The 22,542-nt window shown below is 37.5% G+C and overlaps 1 protein-coding gene across 7 annotated transcripts in view; it reads right to left on the bottom strand.

Annotated features, from left to right (window-relative positions):
• The window catches only part of LOC306859667 (intermediate filament protein ON3), a 64,478-nt gene that overhangs the window by 1,068 nt on the left and 40,868 nt on the right, over positions 1-22,542 (bottom strand). For 5 of the 7 annotated variants that reach the window (XM_079400823.1, XM_079400828.1, XM_079400822.1 and 2 more), the window contains 7 exons: positions 3,113-3,543; positions 1,751-1,959; positions 1,087-1,147; positions 902-997; positions 639-803; positions 406-531; positions 95-315 (listed from right to left, as the gene is read on the bottom strand). In XM_079400823.1, the coding sequence (XP_079256949.1) occupies positions 95-315; positions 406-531; positions 639-803; positions 902-997; positions 1,087-1,147; positions 1,751-1,959; positions 3,113-3,543 (1,309 nt within the window). Of the gene's footprint in view, positions 1-94; positions 316-405; positions 532-638; positions 804-901; positions 998-1,086; positions 1,148-1,750; positions 1,960-3,112; positions 3,544-13,840; positions 13,920-16,031; positions 16,341-22,542 lie in introns of those variants that run through there. The other 2 variants (XM_079400824.1, XM_079400825.1) reach the window with 2 other exon arrangements.

The raw sequence follows: 22,542 nt of genomic DNA, 5'->3' as shown, positions 1-22,542 counted from the left end.
AGTAATGAGACTCCTGCGCAGAATGAGAAATCTGAACTTCATCTCATAAAGAGAGTCCTAGGTCTCACAGCAAGCATGCATTTCATTGACTCACCTGTCCTCCTCTCCCTCCAGGAGCTTCCTGTATGTGGCAATCTCAATGTCCAGGGCGAGTTTGACGTTCATCAGGTCCTGATATTCTCTAATCTGGCGGGCCATGTCCTGCTTGGCTCTCTGCAGGGCATCTTCCAGGTCCTTAATGCGGGCCTTGGCATCTCTCACAGCCAACTCGCCACGTTCCTCTGCCTCTGCGATCTGGTTCTCCAAATTGGCGCGCTATTGAAACGAGAAATATTTGTGCTTAGTTTCACTCCTAATGCCTGTTACCTTACTAAACACACGTGTGCATTCTGCTTAGTTACATACCTGTCCTTTCACGGCATCAATCTCGGACTGAAGTCTCTGAATCATGCGGTTAAGATCAGCGATCTCTGTTTTTGTTGATCTAAGGTCATCACCGTATTTGGTGGCAGATGTCTGCATCTCCTCGTACTGAGAAATGGAACATATGATGTGTAAGATTGAATATCTCATTCAACTCAATGACCAACTAGATAATAAAGACTTGCAGTTTGCATGATACTCAAAAGATTACACACCTTGGACTTGTACCACATCTCAGCCTCAGCGCGGCTTCGGTTAGCGATGTCTTCATACTGAGCGCGGACCTCAGCGACAATGGAGTCCATGTCGAGATTCCTGCTGTTATCCATCTCCACAACGACTGAGGTGTCCTTGATCTGAGACTGCAGCTCACGGATCTCCTACAAGTTCACAATGAGAGAGCGCAACATTATCAAATTGTGTTTTGTCAAAGGTAAATAAACTGTATTTTTGGTGGGACTCTCTAGCTGCAATGTACCTCCTCAAAGATCTGCCTGAGGAAGTTGATCTCGTCAGTGAGGCTTTCCAGTTTGGCCTCCAGCTCAACCTTATTCATGTAGGCCTCATCGACATCCTATGGTAAGTAAACATAATTCAGTCATCATTTAAGATTAAAGTAAGCATTTATGAGTGGCCATGAGTAGTAAAAGACAATCTACAAACCTTCTTGATGAGCACAAACTCGTTCTCACACTCTGTGCGCTTGTTGATCTCATCCTCATACCTGAAGAGAAGTAAAGAAAATGACATTGGTTCAACTAATTGTTTATAAATGGGTTTGTACACTAGGGGGTAGCCATGCTCCATCTTTTTCAGTGTGAAATGCTTATCAGGTTTTTCTGGATTCAGTTCAGTGTCTCCCATGGGTTTTAGCATTAATTGGGCCATCAGATTTGTTTAGAGATCCATGAAAGGTGCTGCATAAATGTTTGTTCAATAGCTGTAATCTATCTGACTCATGCTGACACCTGTTTAGTTGAGGCACGGACGTTTTTTTTCAACAAGTTATTATGTACTGAAATGCCTATAATATGATTCAAATCTCAAAAGGGTTGGACAATGGGCAGGTATACCAGGGAGTGACTACAGCAACCATGTAGTTTCTGTATCAGTTATATAAGCCATGTTGGATAATGAATTGAGCTTACTCCCATAAGACCTTTAATAATTTTTTTCCCTCAATTTGAATTTATAGAGCCTCATTTATTTTGGGAACACTTAAGTGCACTACAAAAGCCTCCTTTGATAATGCTTTGGCGCTGTCCATCCCCAGACTATACGTCCAGCCAAATTAAAATGAGGCTTTTGTGAAAGCCATTATACGTACTTGTTTTTGAAGTCTTCAACAAGGCCTTGCATGTTGTGCAGGTCAGCCTCCAGCTTCATTTTGTCATTGCCAAGGCTGTCAAGCTGTCTGCGCAGATTGTTAATATAGGCCTCAAACATGGCATCGATGTTGGAGCGTGTGGTCGTCTGGTTCTGAAGAAGGCTCCATTTTGTCTCCAGCATCTTGTTTTGCTGCTCCAGGAAACGTACCTACATTGGCAAGATTAGAATAGAGGTTTTGTCTCAATCAAGGCACAAATGAAAACCATACTTGGCAGTAAGTTCAGCTTCAGGGAGCAACGCCCCCAGACCGATGCTGCAAAGTCATTTTGGAAGCATGGTTCTGCGCCAGCTCACAGAAGTGAAACCATATACCAACATATTGCTTGTGGTTCACAATCTTCACAAAGGAAAGCATTGTTTTTCTTAAATAATGAGAAATGCACATGTTTCCAGTTTGTAATGCTTTTTCCCCTTGGAAATTGTGACGCATATTCCAGTAGGACATCAGGAAGAGTGACTAAAGCTGTACTTATCCTGTGGAATTTACTTTTTGGAGATTGGACAATCAATGTAGTTAATAATCAAAGGACGGCAGGAAGAGACCAGAGCTGCTGGAGTCTCTCAAAAGAGTGTGTAAATGGTGGGCGGATAGCAAATAATTCAGTGATAAGACTTTTAACAGCTTAAGTTGAACATTGCACACAATTAGATTACAGTAAACTGAGCCAGCTGACATTACTAATCAGCTTTCTCATTCAAAACAGTGTGTTTTAATCAAATAATGTAATGCAAAGTAGACTATTGTAGTTAAGAGGAAGGGCACAAAGGCTTAAAAGTATGGCAGAATGTTTCTTCCTCTTGTTGAACACTATTATGTAACCTATCCAGTGTTATCCAGAACATGACCCCAGTTCTTCAAATTAAATATTAACTATCTGGTATGTGACTGTCTTTTCTTCTAATATGGATAATGTTTGTTTGGAAATGTAATAGTTTGTAATAATTTAACAATGTTGATATGCAGATAACAGGTTTCATGTCCTGCAGGACGTCCTTATTTGGGTGTGGACTCTCCACAAGGGTTTCAGAAGAGCCTCAGGGCATCCCATTCAAATGAAAAGCCCTCACAATCTGACCATGCACACACCCTTTTCTCCACTTTCCATAAATCTAGTTTCTTTCTCTTTGATGAGAACGTATCCAATCCCACATATATTTTCTGTACCACGCTAGATTAACTTCTAGGGAGGTTTTAAGCAAGAACATGCAGTCTTTTCTGGCTTATTGCGACCTTTAGTTTGACTCATACCTGGAAACTCTTTGACTAATAAAACTGCAAAGAAAGAAACTTTAAACCCACCTTATCAATGAAGGAAGCGAAGCGGTTGTTGAGGGTCTTGATTTGTTCTTTCTCCTGGGTACGGACAACCTGGATATTGGGGTCGATCTCCAGGTTCAGAGGCGCCAGAAGGCTCTTGTTGAAGGTGACTGCTTGGATGGGTGCTACGACACCGGTACCCATGCCCATGCCCATTCCCATGCCAAGACCATAGGCTGAAGAGCTGCTGATGAAGCTGCCACCTCCCAATCCAGCTCCCATGCCACGGTTGGCACCTCCATAGGAGCTGCGCACACTGTAGCTCTGCCGGCTGGCACTGGGGCCGGAGTAGGACATACTGCTGAAGCTGCGTGGGACAGATCCAGAGGAAGAGGATTTCACAGTGTAGCTGGTTTTCTTGCTGAACGACATCCTGCTGATGTGTTTTCTGTCTTGTGCTGGTAAAGAATGACCTGGAGCAAGGAGAGCGAGAGCAGCAGATAAGAGCCTTGTCTGCTGTGCTGGAGAAACTCGAGCAGATAGAGAACAGCAGACTCGGCCTCCTACTATATGTGCTGCTGAGTGGGAGGAGCCAAAAGGAGGCTCTGATTGGCCAGTGCTTAGGTGTAGAAGGTGGGTCTGTTTGAAATTCAATACTCGTATCCCTACATTCCTAGCCTATCCAGTACTTGAATGTTTTAGTAATTCAGTATGACTAGAAACAAATATTTTGCTGGAAATGTTAATGGTTGAAACAATAAAATGGCTTCTGTAGTTTCCCCTTTTCTTTGGATAATTCTGGTTAACAGCCTATATATATATATATATATATATATATATATATATATATATATATATATATATATATATATATATATATATTATATTCTTTGATAAAAGCCAAAATACAAAGTGGGAACACAATAATATGTCAATAATATTAAATACTGGTACTAAAGTATTCTATTGCTGCAACAGAATCTACAAGCCAATGTGTCATACTGGAATAGCATGCAACTATGGATTTTCCTATACAAATAAGACATCTGGAAGGTGTTAAATTTCACTTTAAACCTCTGACAGCTGACATGTTTTATCTCTGAGCACTGGAAGGTGCACAAAGTGGAGCATGCGATGTCCAGCTGTGCTTTAGCATTATCTACTGTGATATAATATTTAAATACAGACATTATATGGTAACTCAAAAACTCTGTACAGTTGAGCTAAACATGGTGGAAAATTAAGTATGTTACATACTGTAATACTTTGCAAATCATAACTTTACAGACAGGACTATAAGCAAACCTAGTTGAAACTGTCTTACTGTACATCATGGAGGCCACCTACAGATTCTCAGTTGGCAGGCAAAACTCATCATGTTTTAAAATCTACCCTTAAGGTCCTGAAGCCCTCTGGAATCCAGAGACCTCCTAAAGTTAACCAGGGTTACGGTCTTTCTGGGTTTATAGTTAAATAACCAAAGGCTTGTGTTTTAAAGGTGATGAAGGCTCTGAGTTTGAGTTTTGAAGTTTTGAGTTTTGGGAAAGCCATATAATAATTTGGGCCTTCTCCAGTTTTAGCTTATTAAAAGACAGGAGATATTTGCACTGATATGTGATATGAGATATGTGACTTTTTTTCTGTTATGTCTTGTTTTGATTCAATCACCATTGGATATTCCAGATGCTTCTAGATGACCACACCAATGCACTGGAATTGTTAATTCTCTAAGCATTACAGTATCTGCTCAAACAAAACTGTATCTGCCTTGACCTGTTCATCCAGCACAGTCCTTTCCATTGACCACTCTGATTACATCACCAGGTGTTTCTACGGTTGGGTCATCAGGCGTGGCATGTGATACAATTAAAAAGGCCTCATTATTGAAGTCAATAACGTATTGAGTCAGATAACAATTTCAAACAGAAACAGGATGACCTGCTGTAGTGCACGTGTCAAATGTTTTCTCTCTGAGTGTCTGCTGTCTTTCATTATTAATACATGAGCATTTAGAAAAGCTACTGATTTAATCAGCAGTATCTTGAGATCCCCTCTGCTTTAATCTTCTTCACTGGTTTTCAGTCAAGGATTCATAATATCTTAAGGCGCTGGCCTTTCCTAATATTACAGAATCCCAGCTATTGTTTTTGAGAGGAACCAGGGAAAACCTGATCAGGCTCACTTTTTCCATGCAGATATAATACGGCTTTATTTTCAGGCATAATAACTTTGCACTTCACAACATCCAAACAATTAACAAGAGAACATTTATTTATTATTGTATAGCTGCCTGAAAATAGCAATTCATTCATTTATAGACTGTGACTCTACAAAGGGGAAAAAATAGATGGATAGATGTTTCTAGCCATTTGTAGCAGCTTTTGAAAGCAGCTTATTGAAGTCTCTTAAGGACAGCCCTGCAGGAAGCATTCATGCCACTGAAACTAAGATATTTTTGTAAACCAATGTGCCTATGACTCACTCTCTCGACTCAGAGAGTGAATATGCATCTCAGAACTACAACAATGTCTCTGTCTCATCTTCTGCCTTGAACCCCACTAAACGAAGAACACAAAGTGTACCATAGCTAGTAGTTACTAGTGGAATGTTTTCTAACATTCTCTAAATGTACAAACAGGTGTGTCTGTTCTGTTTTGAACTCTTCCTGGACATTTTGCTGTCATTCCCAGTATCTTATCTCATAATCAACATGAAAACAAAACCAAGAGTTATGAATCTGCAAGTCTCTGCCCAGAACATTGCTTAATTATAAGATTCCTCTTTTCACGCAGGTTTTCTGTCACTTTTTGTGACAGCCAGACAGAAAACCAGCATTTAATGTTACATAATGAACATGCCAACCCTTCATCTAAAGCTCTTGTGTACAGCCATATGTGTTCATAAATAATTATAAGGGTTTCTTGCATGTTTTCATGCCGTCTAATAACAAGGGAGTGAATTAGAAATGAAGCTGTTAATTTCATAATGCACATTCTTTACGTACAGAGTTAAGAGTCAGTTATGAATCATGTTGAATGAGGATTTCATCATAAATTTGCAACCTGATATTCCTGCTGTACTTGACTCTGTATACACTTGACAATCTAATTGAATCACTCTAACGTGAACTTTGATTGTATCTGATCACATCAAGTGACTGATACTGTTAGAATCAGCTGAGCCCTTTGATGATGGCCTTGTGACAGTCACAGAACAATGAATAGTGTAAACATTACATTGTGAGAAATAATGATATTTGATGCTTTCACGGTTCAGATTTCAATGTTGCTTAATGCTTTTAGTTATGCTTCAGCACATACCGTGTTCGATTATCTTTGTGAAATCGGAGACACCCCACTACACCCAAAACACATACGCACATACGACTTGCTCTCTGATCACTCCCTCAAGGTGCGTCACTCTAGATTTTATGCTAAATTACTGATCCTGTGTCAAGTGCGGGCGACAGGATGTGATGTCACACTCTATGGCTTCTGTGTTAGTAACCAGAATGCAGGAAACATGATATGATGTCTCTAGAGCATCCGTTTAAAAAAAAATTAAGCAGCACAGCTGTTTGATAATGCAATGATGATAATAATAATAAATATTTCTTGAGCAGCAAATCAGCAAATAATTTCGGAAGAATCGTGTGACACTGAAGACTATATGTAATATGATGCTGATCAAATTCAGCTTTGCTTATTTTTGCTATTATATTATATATGCTATTGTAAAATATGTTAACAGAAAATAGTTCTTTTTGTAATAATATTTCACAATATTACTGTTTTACTGTATTTTTTTATCAAATATATGCAGTCTTGGTGAGCATAAGAGACTTCTTTCAAAAGTATTAAATAATAAATTTTGCACAGTAGGCCTACTGTAAACATTCAGAATTCACTGATCTTAAAGCAGAAATATGCTTATAAGCCTCACACAATAAATCCATCACTTCTGATTTTCACTGGCCCACCACACAACAATCTATTTTTATATTTCTTGATATTTTCAGTATCAAAATTTAAATATTGATATTTTCAAATAAAAGTTTTATTTTCGATTTTTTTTTGTGTTCAAAATAAGTTTAGTACAAAATGTGATTTTTACTGGAAAAAAACAGCATATGATGTAGTTTTCATTCATATTGTTGTGTTAAAGACTATCACAAGTATTTTTTGCAAATTTGACAAAGTATCATTTATGTTTGCCCTCTATATAACATTACCTTGATGACAATCATCAAAATTTGAGATAACAATGTAGAATACACCACAGAAAACCAAATATGTAAGTCTGTAAAGTATAAAAAAAGATCACAAAATCACTTAAAAAGACAAATGACACATCTGTCAGCTGGCCCCAAACACTCACTCATTTGCATGCATATGAATGGAAGAAATGAAGTCTGGTCACATGTTCACTCATCGTTGTGAATTGATTGTGAGTAAAAACTAATTCAGGCATCAGAGAAATCCCAAATGTCTTAGGGTGAACAAGGCATTGTAAAAATGCCAAAAACTTGAATCTGGGATAATTTCAGACAACATCCAATCTCAATCTCCATGAGTCTAAGCACAAAACATCTTCAGCATTTGTTCAGAGGCTGCAACCTGTTAGTAGGACTGAGAAAGAATGGAGTGCAAGATTCCTCAGCGGTGAAATATTCTGTGGTTTTCAGTGGTTGAGGGCTTTCTGTACGTCTGCTCGGTACTTCCCCAATGGCCGCCTGACCAGAGAACACACCCCTAGTTGTCATGGCAGCAGGGTTACCACAGAACACAAACTACTACTGACACAGATTCACATTTCCTGGCCTCTGCTATAGTGATTGGATGTTAAAGTCTGATATGTTACCATGGAGACTTTTGAAGAGATGCCATGATTACTAGGAAGCTTATCATCAAGCTAAATATATGTGTGAAATTAGCAGTTTGCGCAAGTTTATTGCGAGAATAGCTTGCATTACATGATAAAAACATACAAGAAAAGGCTTGTCATATAAATGTTCTTAAAAGATAATCATCATGAAATAAAAAATCTTACCCCGGAAAAGAAAGTGGAAGTTACGTGGAAGTTGATTCAGTTTTTATTTTTTTTCTTTCTTTCTCTTTTTCTTTCTTTCTTTCTTTCTTTCTTTCTTTCTTTCTTTCTTTCTTTCTTTGTTAGTTTGTAAAACCACATATGCATATTTTCATAGTTATGTATGTTGAAGTGTGCTGATGAGGAAAAACGTTTCAAGTTATCGCTGAGGGCAATGTTACTTCAAACACTTCAAACTCATAAATCTCTCACTTTGAATGTACTCTGGTATGGCAGGATATGGCAGGAAGTTGTGCATGTAACACAAACTGCTAAAAATAATAAACAAGTTTATTTGAGTGTACAAACACTGAAACGTGCAAACATTAAATTATTAACTGTATTTTTTTATTATTACACGGCTCTCTGAAACACTTGATTCTGATTGGTGACATTTTGAGGTCACTTATTCCATGATTCCCCCCCCCCCCCCCCCCCTTTAAGTAGCTTTAATGTAGCTACTTTAGCTTCTTTTAGTTATTTTAGCTTTTTACTTTTTCAGGTGACTAGTTTGTTTATGTTACTTCATTATGAGTAATCTATATCTTGGCAAGCTACACTGGGATTTTGATACAACTGATTGAAATATGTTTATATAAGGCCTTTTGAATGCAGTATTTGGTTGTTGGGTGGAGATTTCTCACTCCTGACAATAGCAGACATGATATCCTTCCTCTCTAAAGTAACTTAGCATATGGAATGAATATGGTGGAGAATGCAGCCTCTCTCTGGTTAGGACATGGATATTTTTGGATAGCATGGGAAATCCATGGAAGAATTTCAACCGTTGTAGTATTATTGGAACTTGCGTGTTCATGATTCAGAGTTTCTACAACTCAGAGCTATTTCTGCAGCCTATGCCCGGGTTGTGTGGGTGTGTCTAGAAAGAAAGGGGGGGCTATTCTTGAGTTGGAAGAGAGAGAAAAAAATCAATCTCTGTGGTAGCATTGTTCAAATAAGTTTCTGTTATCCTCAAAATTCAACTAAGGATATGTTCAAAATTATGGAACTTTCTCTAGTGAAAAATATTATACTAAAATGTTTTTGAAATACATTTATTTCATGCTAAGTATACTACAAATACATTTACGAAACACAAGATAACGGTCAATCTCCCTCGGTCTGGGGCTCCATGCAAGATCTCACCTCGTGGAGTTTCAATGATCATGAGAACGGTGAGGAATCAGCCCAGAACTACATGGGAGGATCTTGTCAATGATCTCAAGGCAGCTGGGACCTATAGACACCAAGAAAACAACTGGTAACACACTACGCCGTGAAGGACTGAAATCCTGCAGCGCCCGCAAGGTCCCTTAATCCCATAGAAAATCTGTGGAGGGAGCTGAAGGTTCGAGTTGCCGAACGTCAGCCTCGAAACCTTAATGACTTGGAGAGGATCTGCAAAGAGGAGTGGGACAAAATCCCTCCTGAGATGTGTGCAAACCTGGTGGCCAACTACAAGAAACGTCTGACCTCTGTGATTGCCAACAACGGTTTTGCCACCAAGCACTAAGTCATGTTTTGCGAAGGGTTCAAGTACTTATTTGACTCATTAAAATGCAAATCAATTTATAACTTTTTTGAAATGCGTTTTTCTGGATATTTTTTTTTTGTTGTTGTTGTTGTTGTTATTCTGTCTCTCACTGTTCATATAAACCTAACATTAAAATTATAGACTGATCATTCTTTGTCAGTGGGCAAACGTACAAAATCAGCAGGGGATCAAATAATTTTTTTCCCTACTGTAGTATGGAGTAAACAGTATGCTATTATCGCACACCTAAGATGTCAGAACTTCCCCGAGCTCACAGTGTGACTTTTTCCTGTCATTATCATCTTTGTCTTGTTCTTCATTCATCTCTGTACATCTATCTGTCTCCTCCCTTTTAACACAATTCACTCACACCTTCTGTAAATGAATCACCTGCTACTACCAGACAGGAATCTCTGGCAAACATCTAACGAGTGTATCCTGACGAGTGTACTCTACCTATCATAATTTTTCAATTACAAAAATACCTACACACCCAGTTCTAACATTTAAGGAACACTTATCCTTTTACACTTTGATTAAGATCATTTAGATGTAGATTTCTGTTGTTGGGATTCCATGTCTGTATTATGCCAGGTTATTTTGTTGGGCTTTCCCTGACCATTCTGATTCAAATCAATGAGTATACATCTCTATGGCCACTAGTCAAATCTGTTTTGTTGTAAAACAGAGGGCGAGTGTGAAGCACTGTGTGGCCACCTCTTTTTACTGCACCCTCCTGCTAATCAAAATTGATACGCACCTGCATATCAGCCAAACAATTCACAGGTCACACCTTCTTAACAAATCAGTGTTAAACAGATTTAGTGACACTAGTCGTAACCTCCTAAACCTGAAATCCATTTCCAAATAACGGGGTTGGAACAGAAGGAATGTGGGTGGAAATGTTTTAGCACAGTAACATCATATGACATCATGATCCACACTGATCTGACCCGTAATTTAGAGATGACCTCAGCGCTCATTTCTCCATTAAATGTTTATTTTTTTCTGCTAGCTTGCCAAGTCAAATTAAAGGATTTTTCTAAAGAAATAACCTAAATCCCAATAATGTTGAAAGGCAATGTAAAGGCCTGAATTTTGTTTTGAGAATTCTATAGATTTTGTTTTTCCATAATCAAACCAGAAGATGAAAATAAAACAAAACACCAAATTCTATCAGGGCTGAATTTTGTCTTGAGAATTCTACAGATACTTTTTCCAACATCAGACCAGAAGATGCAAACAAAACAAAACAATTCTATCAGGGTCTGAATTTTATCTTGAGAATTATCTTGAGATTTTTTTTTTTTCAAAATCAGACCAAAGCAAAGCAAACCAAAACACAAAATGAAACAAATAATCACAGCAAAAACCATCTGTTTCTTTATGGGCCTGATTTTTTTCTTACGTATACATTCATTGGTGACTTTGATTCCACTGGTGAACAACTGCTTATTTTTAAGATAAACATCATTTCCTTTTTTCAGCTTATTTTCCTCACACATTTCCAAGACTTTACCAAAGAATTCTACAGATTTTTTCCTAAAATCAGACCAGATGAGGCAAAGCAAAGCAAACAAAAACATTCCATCTGGGTCTGAATTTTATCTGGACACCTTCATGTAGATTTCAAATCCATTGGTGATTTAAATATTTAACGTTAACTTAAATATAACTCACTTTTTGAGGTAAAACAGCTCCAACAGCAGACTGATTTAGTCCTGCTGTCATGGAGACCAACAGATGCCTGTGGAACTTTATGACCATGTAAGTGAGAGAAAAAAAAACCTGGAGAAAGTTATAAAATGGCTGGCAAAGTTTTAAACTTTCCTAAGAGTAGTGTGACGTCCAATGTAACAAAATGGAAAATAACACAGCTCAGACCAGGCCATCCTACTAAATAAGCAACTGTACGAAATGGGCTCAAATGTAAGAGAAATGATATAAGGCCAGAAACTGAGAATGAGAGAAACTGTCCATATGTCAACAATCTTAACAGCTCTTCTAAGATTTAGCCTCTTTGTGAGAGTAGCTAGAGGGCCCAACATGAAATCATGCCTGCGTTCGATCATAAATGTATTGCATTTATGATGATATTAAAGGGAGAAACATTTGGATGTTTAACAGAAACAAAATGACTAAATACTTTCTAAAGGCATTGTAACCTCAGTGTGTTATCCAGAAACACAGATATCCGCTTCTTTGTGAAAGAAACAACTATTCTGGTCATATAATTTATCCCAGCTGCGGACATCATACTATGACTGTTACAAAAGGAACATATTAAGTAATTTTATGTGTTCCATTCTTTGTGAATATACACTTTGAAGCCCTGCAATTGTCTGGTACAAAATCAAAATATCCAGCAGCATTGTGACAGGTTTTCTGTTTTCACTCTAGCCAAACTGGTTACAAGGTGAATGCACACACCAACTCTAGTGACACCAGTACAGCTTTCATTTCATGATATCATTATTCTAATAAGGATTATGAGTAACTCAAAGTAATTCTCAAATTATTCACAATACGAAAGAGCATATGTCTCTATGCTTCTCTGAGCCTTATGCGCTTATCTGAAAAATGTAAAGAGGAAATTTAATTGTCTAGATTGGACTGATCTGGTACAATTATTTGTAATTGCAGTAATGAATCTAATAATACTTTAGTGGATGACTGTTTGTTCATGTTTTGAACATTTAAGGCTTAAATTTATTACAAATTTGCTTAGTACATTCTTTGCATGCATATATAATTCATGGCCAAACAAAGCCCATCTTTTTTTGTTATTTTAGGCTTAAGAAATTTAGCTTATGCTAACAAATGCTTACAAATCTTAGTTCACACCTCAGCTGATTGTGACCCAAATTAGATTTTTACCCTCACGTACAATACAGGTCACATGTGATACAGATGTATGAAAAAGTGAAAAGCAAAAATTCGTGACCATATTATTTTCTAGTAAAAAAAACAAACAAACATATATACATGTATATATGTGTGTGTGTGTGTGTGTGTGTGCGTGGGTGCGTGTGTGTGTGTGTGTGTGTGTGTGTGTGTGTGTAAGCGGACATCTAATAAATTTTGATTAGGTTTATGCTTACAAGACAAAGCAAATTTCCAATGTCAAGAAAAATGTACTATAGTAGATATATTATTTGATATAATATAATACATTTAATATATGTGATAATAATATATAATATAGATTTAACTTTATTATTTACTTTATTTTTACTGGAAAAAAAGCTAAAAATGCTGATGAAGAAAATTATTTTTCTTTTTTTTCCTTTAGCCTTCCAAGACACTACCACACACCCATATGATTTAAGATTAAGTTGACAGATTTACTCACTCAACTGATTTATTATATTTGCTAATATGTTGCCGAGATGAGCACAGACATGCTGCCTGTAAAAGTGTTATTGAAGCCTTTATCACTTTGCATGGCCAAACGTGAGCGAGTGTGGTTTTGCAGCCATGTTTTACTTACATATTCACTCTGTAATATGATCTAGTAATAGTGGGCGGAGAGTGTTTGTCGGTGTATGTGTGTGCCAGGCAGCACTGAAAGCACACATCCGTATCAGTGTGAGGTCTGTATACACAACTCACAAGACAAAAGTCATGTGTATCTGTGTGAGCGCTCAACTGTCTGCCTGCGTGTTGGCACAGTTTTAATGCGCTAGTGTTGAGTGAGTTGTAACAGAACAGTTTGTCTGGTTGGACGTCAACTGATATACACTGAAAAGCAGTTTGTCTCAGTGTTTTATCCTTCCTAAAAACCATTAGTGAAACATCTGAAGAATTCAAAGCTCACCTTTAAGAGAAATACAAACACTTGCTGTTTCCTTTCATTGTCTCCGTGGCTCCAGTGTCGTCTAACATGATTAACGACCACAACATTTCCTAAGGCTATGTATAGTCATTTAGTATAACTGTGCACATGGCAAAAACAAAGGAACACTTGGGGTTCTCACACAATCTAAATGCATCACTAATGTAGTAATTGTCAGATAGCAAACATCTCAGAGACTCAGTGAGCTGGAGGATTTTATGACATTTCTGGTGTAGATTAGTAGCTTGTGGTTGGGAGTGAGTCTGTACTGAAGTGCACATGCATGTGGTTTCCACACAGCCTATCACATTTGTACCTGCTGATCTTGCTTCAATTAAATGGTCTCTTTGGGGAATGTAATCCTCATAGCGAATGCAGAACATAATTGCTTTCTTCTTTATGAACAGGAGGGATTGAGGTCAAGAGGTTAGTCAACAAAATCAGTTAAGCAACGCATAGCATTGTTAAAATCTGAATGATCCTGCAAAGAACCCATCCTGCAGTGTTCGTGCTGTGAAGACGAATGAAACCTCAAATCAGGTTGTGTATGTAGAAATGTCGCATCACTTTTAAATAAACCAGTAAACTGTGAAGTACTGAGAAACTGCATAACAATATGTGAAAGAAAAAAAAAACACTCGGGATACCTTAATAGCAACATACAGAAAAAACATCTGATTATCTTAGCAACTGCATAGCAACATGAAAAAAATGTTTCAGAATATACCTTAGCAACTGCATAGTAATATGACAAACTGTTCTGAACACCTTAGCAACTACACAGCAACATGAAACAACATCTCGGAATACATTAGCAACTGCATAGCAACATGAAAAACTACTCAGAACAGCATATCAACTGCATAGCAACATGCAGAAAAACACTATAAATACCTCAGCAACTGCATAGCAACATACAGAAAAAACACTAAATATCTTGGCAACTGCATAGCAACATGAAAAACTACTCAGAACACCATAGCAACTGCATACTGTAGGAACATAGAAAAAACACTCTGAATATCTTAGCAACTGCATAGCAACATGAAGAACTACTAAGAACACCATATCAACTGCATAGCAACATGCAGAAAAACACTATAAACACCTCAGCAACTGCATAGCAACATACAGAAAAAACACTAAATATCTTGGCAACTGCATAGCAACATGAAAAACTACTCAGAACACCATAGCAACTGCATACTGTAGGAACATAGAAAAAACACTATAAATACCTCAGCAACTGCATAGCAACATGAAAAACTACTCAGAACACCATAGCAACTGCATACTGTAGGAACATAGAAAAAACACTATAAATACCTCAGCAACTGCATAGCAACACACAGAAAAACACTATAAATACCTCAACAACTGCATAGCACCATACAGAAAAAACACTAAATATCTAAGGAACTGTATAGCAACATGAAAAACGGCCATGCACACCTAGCAACTGCATAACAATATGAGAAACAAAACACCTAGCAACTGCATAGCAATGTGAAAATTATTCTAAACACCTAGCAACTAAATAACAATGCCAAAAACACCCTAATAGATGTACCCTAACTACATAGTAATACATCTCAGAATACCTTAGTAACTACATAGCAACGTGCGGAAAAACACTCTTAATACCTCAGCAACTGCATAGCAACGTGAAAAAACTTAGAACACCTAGCAGCTGCATAGTAATGTGAAAAAAACACTCAGAACACCTAGCAACTGCATAACAATGCTGCAAACACCCTGAACACCTCAGCAACTGCGTAGTAGCATGAAATACATCTCAGAATACCTTAGCAACTGTTTAGTAACGTGAAAAACTACTCTGAACACCTAGCAACTGCATAACAATGCTAAAAACACCCTGAACAGCTCAGCAACTGCATATTAACATGAAATACATCTCAGAATACCTTAGCAACTGCATAGCAATGTGCAGAAAACCACTCATAACCATCTAGCAACTGCTTAGCAACGTGAAAAACACCCTGAACACCTCAACAACTGCATAGCAACGTGAAAAAACTACTTAGAACACCTAGCAACTGCATAGTAACATGAAAAAACACTCAGAACACCTAGCAACTGCATAACAATGCTACAAACACCCTGAACACCTCAGCAACTGCATAGTAACATGAAATACATCTAAGAATACCTTAGCAACTGCATAGCAATGTGCAGAAAACCACTCCTAACCACCTAGCAACTGCTTAGCAATGTGAAAAACACCCTGAACACCTCAGCAACTGCATAGCAACATGTAGAAAACACTCTGAATACCTTACCTATTGAGAAGACCTAATTTCCTTAGTTTATAGCAATATAACAAAAACATTGTTATGAATACCCAACACAAACAGGAATATCTACCTAAACCATCAGAATACCTAGCAACTGCATAGCAACATGCAGAAAGAACACTCTGAACACCAATGGCATAGCAATGCCCTGGTAACCACAGACAGCACTCTACATGGGTAAGCAGCACTCACTTTTTCTTCATCAAAAGTACGACTCCAGTTTAAAACTTGCTATGTGCTTCTCCTTTAAATGTGAACTGAATTAGCATCAAAATCAACCAAACATTTTAGTGGTCTGCGTGAGTCACCAGCTCTGATTATAGTGAACAAAAATAAGCCTTTTGTCTCAGACTCAGAAGGAAACGACAGATTTGGAGACGGCATGTGCATGATTAGTAACCAGCAGATGTTGGACTGAGTTCCCTTTTTTTTTTGGTGTTTCCTTAATTTTAGTAACCATGATGTCCATTCTGCGGTTCCTCTGACACGAGTCATCTATCTGTCCGTTTTATCATGAGGGGAATTGAGTAGGGTGTGGGCTCGACGTGAAAGTTGCACGTTTTTTGACCACAGAGCCAACTTTACGAAAAAAAACCCCGGGATGGTCCAGAGGAAAACTCTGCCCCTTTTCCCCTGTTTTCTTGTGTTAATATTTTCCTCCTGTTTTGGATGTTGCCAACGACTTGTTTTTTCATCCCCCCTCTGCAGTAGAGCTGTCCGGTAACAGTGAATGTCTTTGTGAGCAGGTCTGCGCATGATTGGTCAGTTGGGGAAGCGTGTGAAACGGCAGCAGTTATGATGGCAGAGGATTGGAATGCTCTGGACAGGGCAAAAGAGTGGAGGAGTGGAGGAGGAAAGAGGGAGGGTTTGGGTGGGAAGCAATTGGACAAATCTAGAAGAAAATTAAGGGATTTGATAGGAATCATGGGTGCTGGAAAATATACGGCACACCTCAAAATGAGTTTAAACAACTTTTCTTTTCTTTTTCTTTTTTTTCTTTTTTTTTTGAGAAAGAGAGAAAGAGAAGCTTTTGGCTTTGATTTCAGCACAGGAACTGAGGTCTGAAAATGATTATGCTTGATATGTGGTTTTGCTAGTTCAGCTTTAGGACCTAGATTTTACACCAGGCATCCAGTGGGGACCATATTTAAAGAGATAGTTCACCCAAAAATGAAAATTCTGTCATTTACTCACCTTCATGTTACAAACCTGTATAACTTTCTTTCTTCTATGAAACACGAAAGAAGATATTTTGAAGAATGTTGGTAATCAAACAGTAACATTTTAGTGTAGGGACCAATTCTCACTATTAACTATTTGCTTATTAGAATACATGTTACTTAAAAATTGGTTGTTTTGTTAGTACTTATAAAACACATATTAATGCATTATCATGCATGACCATGCTTAAAAAAAAAAATAATTATGCATTGTGTTGTGGCGATTCTGTTGTGTTTTTGAGATTTCATTGTATTTTGGAGAATTTGTTGCTTTGTGGAGATTTCATTGTGTTGTGCACTACTGGGCCACCATATAATTGATCCCCAGACTAAATTGTGTCCTCAAACTGTTTTGGGTCCTATTGACGTCCATAGAATTTTTTGTCCATACAAAGAAAGTCAATGGTTACCAACATTCTTCAAAATATCTTCTTATATGTTTTGCATATCTAAGGCTTTGTAATGACATGAGAGTAATGTATGTCATAATTGTCATTTTTTGATTAACTATCTCTTTAATGTAGTCTCTACATTCTTTTTCGAGGATGAGAGTATGTCACACAATGTCCTTGTTGGCATCTGCTTAATTTGACTAGCTTTTACTGAGTGACCTATTGAGTTTGTGCCAAATACCAGTTGGCCACAACAAAGCCTTTGACATCAAAAACAAAAGATATGTTAAGCATCTTCTCCACCCTTTTAAAAAGTTCACAAGCTTATTTGTGTTATCCGAACTATGCATGATTAAATACTTATCTGCAGTTTAATTTTGTTTTGCATTTAGCATTGTTTTCTTGATCAGAACAAATCTGCGATCCATTTTTGGGTTGTGGCCCATCAGTGTAAACCACTGTGCTTGTTTATACAGTAATGTCTTCTGTGTTTGGAAAGGAGAGGAGATGGAAACCCTCCATTTATATACATTCTAACATATGGAAATGTTTCAAATTAGTGCTCTTTGGATGGTAAGTATTAGTCATAGTCAAGGGGTGTTGAGTAGATAATCACTGGGTTGCCAAATTCTGATTGTATGTTCCATTTTATTTGCCTCTTAATCGCTCTTTCTAGCTCTTTTTTAGGGATTGCATAACAAGCCTTTTCTTTTCTGATTCGTCGCCTAAAATCTTGAAGGAAACACGATGCATTAAGAGCCAGGGAGTGAAAACTTTTTGAATTTAAAGATCAAGGTAAATTGTACTTCATTTGTCTTCCAGGAAACATGCAAGTATCTTCTGTCGCGTCAAAAGGGCAAGACTAAATGGAAAAATATGACATTTCAACAAAATAAGAAAAATTTGGACATCTTCATCCTGTTCAAAAGTTTTCACCCCCCGGCTCTTAATGCATCGTGTTTCCTTCTGGAACATCAGTGAATGTTTGAACCTTTTTTTAATTGTTGTGTTTGAGTCCCTCAATCATCCTCAGCGTGAAAAGGTGGATCTCAAAATCATACAGTTACTGCTGGAAAGGGTTCAAATATGCAAAAGATGCTGGAAAACTGAAGATTCTGCAGGACCTGGAGGATTTTTCTGAAGAACAGTGCTCAGTTTAACTGTTCAGAACAAACAAGGGACTCATGAACAACCATCACAAAACAAAAAAACAGTCGTAGATCATCCAGGTAACCACACACAGTATTAAGAACCAAGGGTTCCCAAACTTTTGAATGTGGTTATTTTAATAATTTCAGCAATTTTTTTGTCTTGTGGACTATATGTAAACATCTTTTATGGAAAATATCTTACTCAGGACAGTACTAAATAAAAAATAACATGCATTTTGTATGATCTCTCTTATTTTGGTAAAATTATCCACATTTTCACAGATTCTGCAAGGGGTTCCCAAACTTTCGCATGCCACTGTATATATATAAATATTTTATATATACTAAAAATACACTGATGAAACTACACCCATTTCAGATGTCTGGGACATTGTTTACCCTTATACAACTGTCTGTCATTATTAATGGACCTGCATTATTAATAAAGCTCAACGTGCTTGGGTCCGTGCTGTTGCACCACACCTCTTACTGACACCTGTGAATTTCATCCAGTGATAACAGCTCAATTCAAGCCTCATTTCTATTCATGTCGTGCCAAAACCACAATTCAGACAGCTGCGCCTCTGCTCTAATGATGACCGGACAGACGGTGTTAATGAAACACTATTCCTGGCCCAGGTCTCTAATGCTGATAGTATTTACTCTAGTTTTACCCCTGTGGGATCCACCCAAGCAGAGCACACGTGACGGAGAGTCGGATTATGTCGCGTGACTTGGGAACCATTTGCGAATTGGCTGTGTTTTGTTTACGCGAGGCATCTGTGAGTCAGAGAAGAAAATATCGTTGGGCCAAAGAGGGGTAGTGACACAGGTCGAGGGGGAGATTTTACTAAATATGTGGGCGTCCTTGAATCCCCCGCAGGAAACTGGGGGAGAAATGAGAAGGGGAGAGATTGGGTTACGCAAGACAGAGTGAAATTGTGCAACAATGTGTGAAAGACCTCGAGTGCATGAGAGCAAAAATCCGATAAGCGGGAAGAGACATTTCAATCGCAGTTAGTTTGTTTGTTTTAAGGCCAGGATGGAAAAAAAGAGAAAAGGAGGGAGAAAAAGAGGAATGCAGATGGAAATGGGTTGAGGCTGCAGGACTCTGTTATTTCCTCTGCAGTGAGTGTGCATTGTTCCGATAACAGCTGTCTGGAGCGTTCGGGCCAGCATGGAGGATTGCCTTTCCTGCTGTCCCCTCCCTAACTTTCCCCGGTTGTTTTGGAAACCACACATGGTTTGTTAAGTATGCAGGGTGCATGTGATATGGGAGGCTTGATTTCACTAATGTTTGGTCCGTACTGATGTCACAACAATGAGTCGTCACCATGATGAAAATTATCTCACTGTGATATTGTGGACAAAAGAAGGGCAGAGGTGAAGGAGAAGTGAAGAGTAGGAAAAACGTACAAGAAGATGCCAAACCTGTTGCAATTACCTGTAGCTCACCTGCAAACTGTACTTCTGCCCTCTACTGTACTAAATGGGAAGTGTAATTAATTGCCACCAGAGGGTAATCACATGATTATTTACAGTAATAATGCATGTGTACATGAATGCACAAGCATATTACCTTGTTAAACGTTTGCAGCCAATCAAAACAAGATTTGGTTTGAGTATTTGTTTATGTTCTATTATATCAATACATGCTGATTAGAGGTCTACCGATATTGGATTTTGCTGATATAATGGGTTTAAAACAAGGCAAGAAATAGATTATTGCTGATATTATTAAAATCTATATATTGAATTTGGTTAAATAATGTTTATCGTCTTTCCTTCCTGTCACAGTGTGGCCAATAGAGAAGCTACAAGCGTTTACATTTTACAAGGGAGATAAAATATGCAAACTTACAACCATCTACGGCATATTACAATAAAAACACTGTCAAACTGTAATTAATTTCAAGTAGATCATTAACAACCGCTTGGCATAAATGTGCAGTAATCATTGATTGCAAACTGCTCTGAAACCGAAAGCCTATCGCTTTCTGACCCTGCATGCAACTACCACGTTCAAGGCCCAGACAGGTAGCAAGGACGTCGTCTCTTGTATTTCACCAAAAATATCTTAATTTGTGTTCTGAAGATGAACGAAGGTCTTACAGGTTTGGAATGACATGAGGGTGTGTAATTAATGACAGAATTTTCATTTTTGGGTGAACTATCCCTTTTTGTGACCTAAATTTGATAAGTTGATAAGAGTTACAACATTTAAAACGTGCGGGGGCCATGTCCAAGAACCATATTTTGCTCTGTTGTGTTTATGAGTGGTTCTCTGAAGACTAAAGCAGCTCTTGTTAAAGGTTCTTCATATCAATAGCACACACAAGCATGCTAAATGTTACTTTTGTCCCTTTTCAGCACAACAGTAACCCAAAAATTCAGAAAAAAAACAGAAACACCATTAACACCTCTCAAAGTTCTTGTCTTTCTCATAATGCATAAAATAACACTTTTAATGCAACAAACATGATTAATTCCCAAGATAAATATATTAAGTTAACTTCCACTCATCAAACATAAGTGGACTGAACACAATGAATCTGAGTAAATTAAGTGATAAAAAGCAGTAAAAAGAATTTGAGTAGTTTTAAATTGTAGTTACAGTATAACAGTTTCTGTAGATCTAGAGCATGACATCAGGTTGCAGAACCTCTTTTTGCTCCTAAATGAAACATTTATCTAACAATAGGGTTAAAAGTCTCCAAAATACTACTGTGTAATCAATGACGGGAAGATATTAGTCATACAGTGGAGTGATTGAGGATCACAGTCCAAACTAGAGTGAAAGATAGAGCAACTAATGACCCTGTTTTGTTTTATCCACCAATCATCACCTGTTCATAATGTCTGCCGACCAATCAAGTACTGGGCAACCAGGGTTGTTTTAGAGGTCACTGTCAAAAATATGAAGAAGTGACTCATTTTGTTTGCAAATGAAGCAGTTCAACTGAAATGGTTTCTCACTGTGAGCACTATAGTCTGCCATTCCCAGAACGCTCTTATGATCTCTGGGTCACTGACTGATTGAGCATTGCCAAAAGCATACTCTGGATTTTGTTTTACTTGGATGAAGTGTGACAGGGATCATTTGGCCCTTGTCATAAAATGTTCATTCATTGGTTTACTTCCATTCCTTGGAATGGGGAGAGACAATAATTAAACCGTCGTTTAGAGACATAAAACAAGAATGAGGGCTCTCAAGCACCAACTGTGTATAGTCACACAGAACGACTTGATTAAACTACAGTCAGTAATGACTTTCACTGTTTAGAGAAAATATACTGCATGCAAAACAGTGGCAACATCGGTCAACAAAACAATTGATCAGCAAAACTACTGTCAAGAGTGTGTGTGTCAATTCAGGAAAATTCCAATGAACTATCAATCAAAAGAGGAAGGGCAGAAGAATAAACAGATTCATAAAGAAGCTATGAAGCTATGATATATTTATAAATTCTTACAAAAAAGTACTGTGGAAGTTCATGGTAAAGTCATGGTATCAGATGGTAATGCTATGTTGTTATAGTATATTATATTATTAATGAAAGCACATTCAGTTATAGAGTTAATATAATAATATTTTCTGTATTCATTTTATAAAATACATTTTAGTATTTATTAATTCTAACTTTTACATGCATTCTTAAAAAACAATTATTATATAATTAATGCAATAATCATTTTTATATGAATTTTATAACATGATAATAGACTATTTTAATATTTTGTCTATTTTTAGGTTTTATTATTTCTTACTTTTACATGCACTATTAAAATATAAACATTCCTCAAAGAACCTTTCATTGAACAGTTCTAAAAGAACATTCTAAATTATTCCACAGAACCTTTTTCCAGTATAAAAAAATATTGTGTGTGATGGAACAATTCCACAGATGTTAAAAAGTTCTTCATGGAACCGAAAATGGCA

The sequence above is a fragment of the Barbus barbus genome, assembly GCF_936440315.1.
Source record: "Barbus barbus genome assembly, chromosome: 40".
In the NCBI taxonomy this organism is placed as follows: Eukaryota; Metazoa; Chordata; class Actinopteri; order Cypriniformes; family Cyprinidae; genus Barbus; species Barbus barbus.
This window is presented reverse-complemented; position numbering and strand designations above follow the sequence as displayed.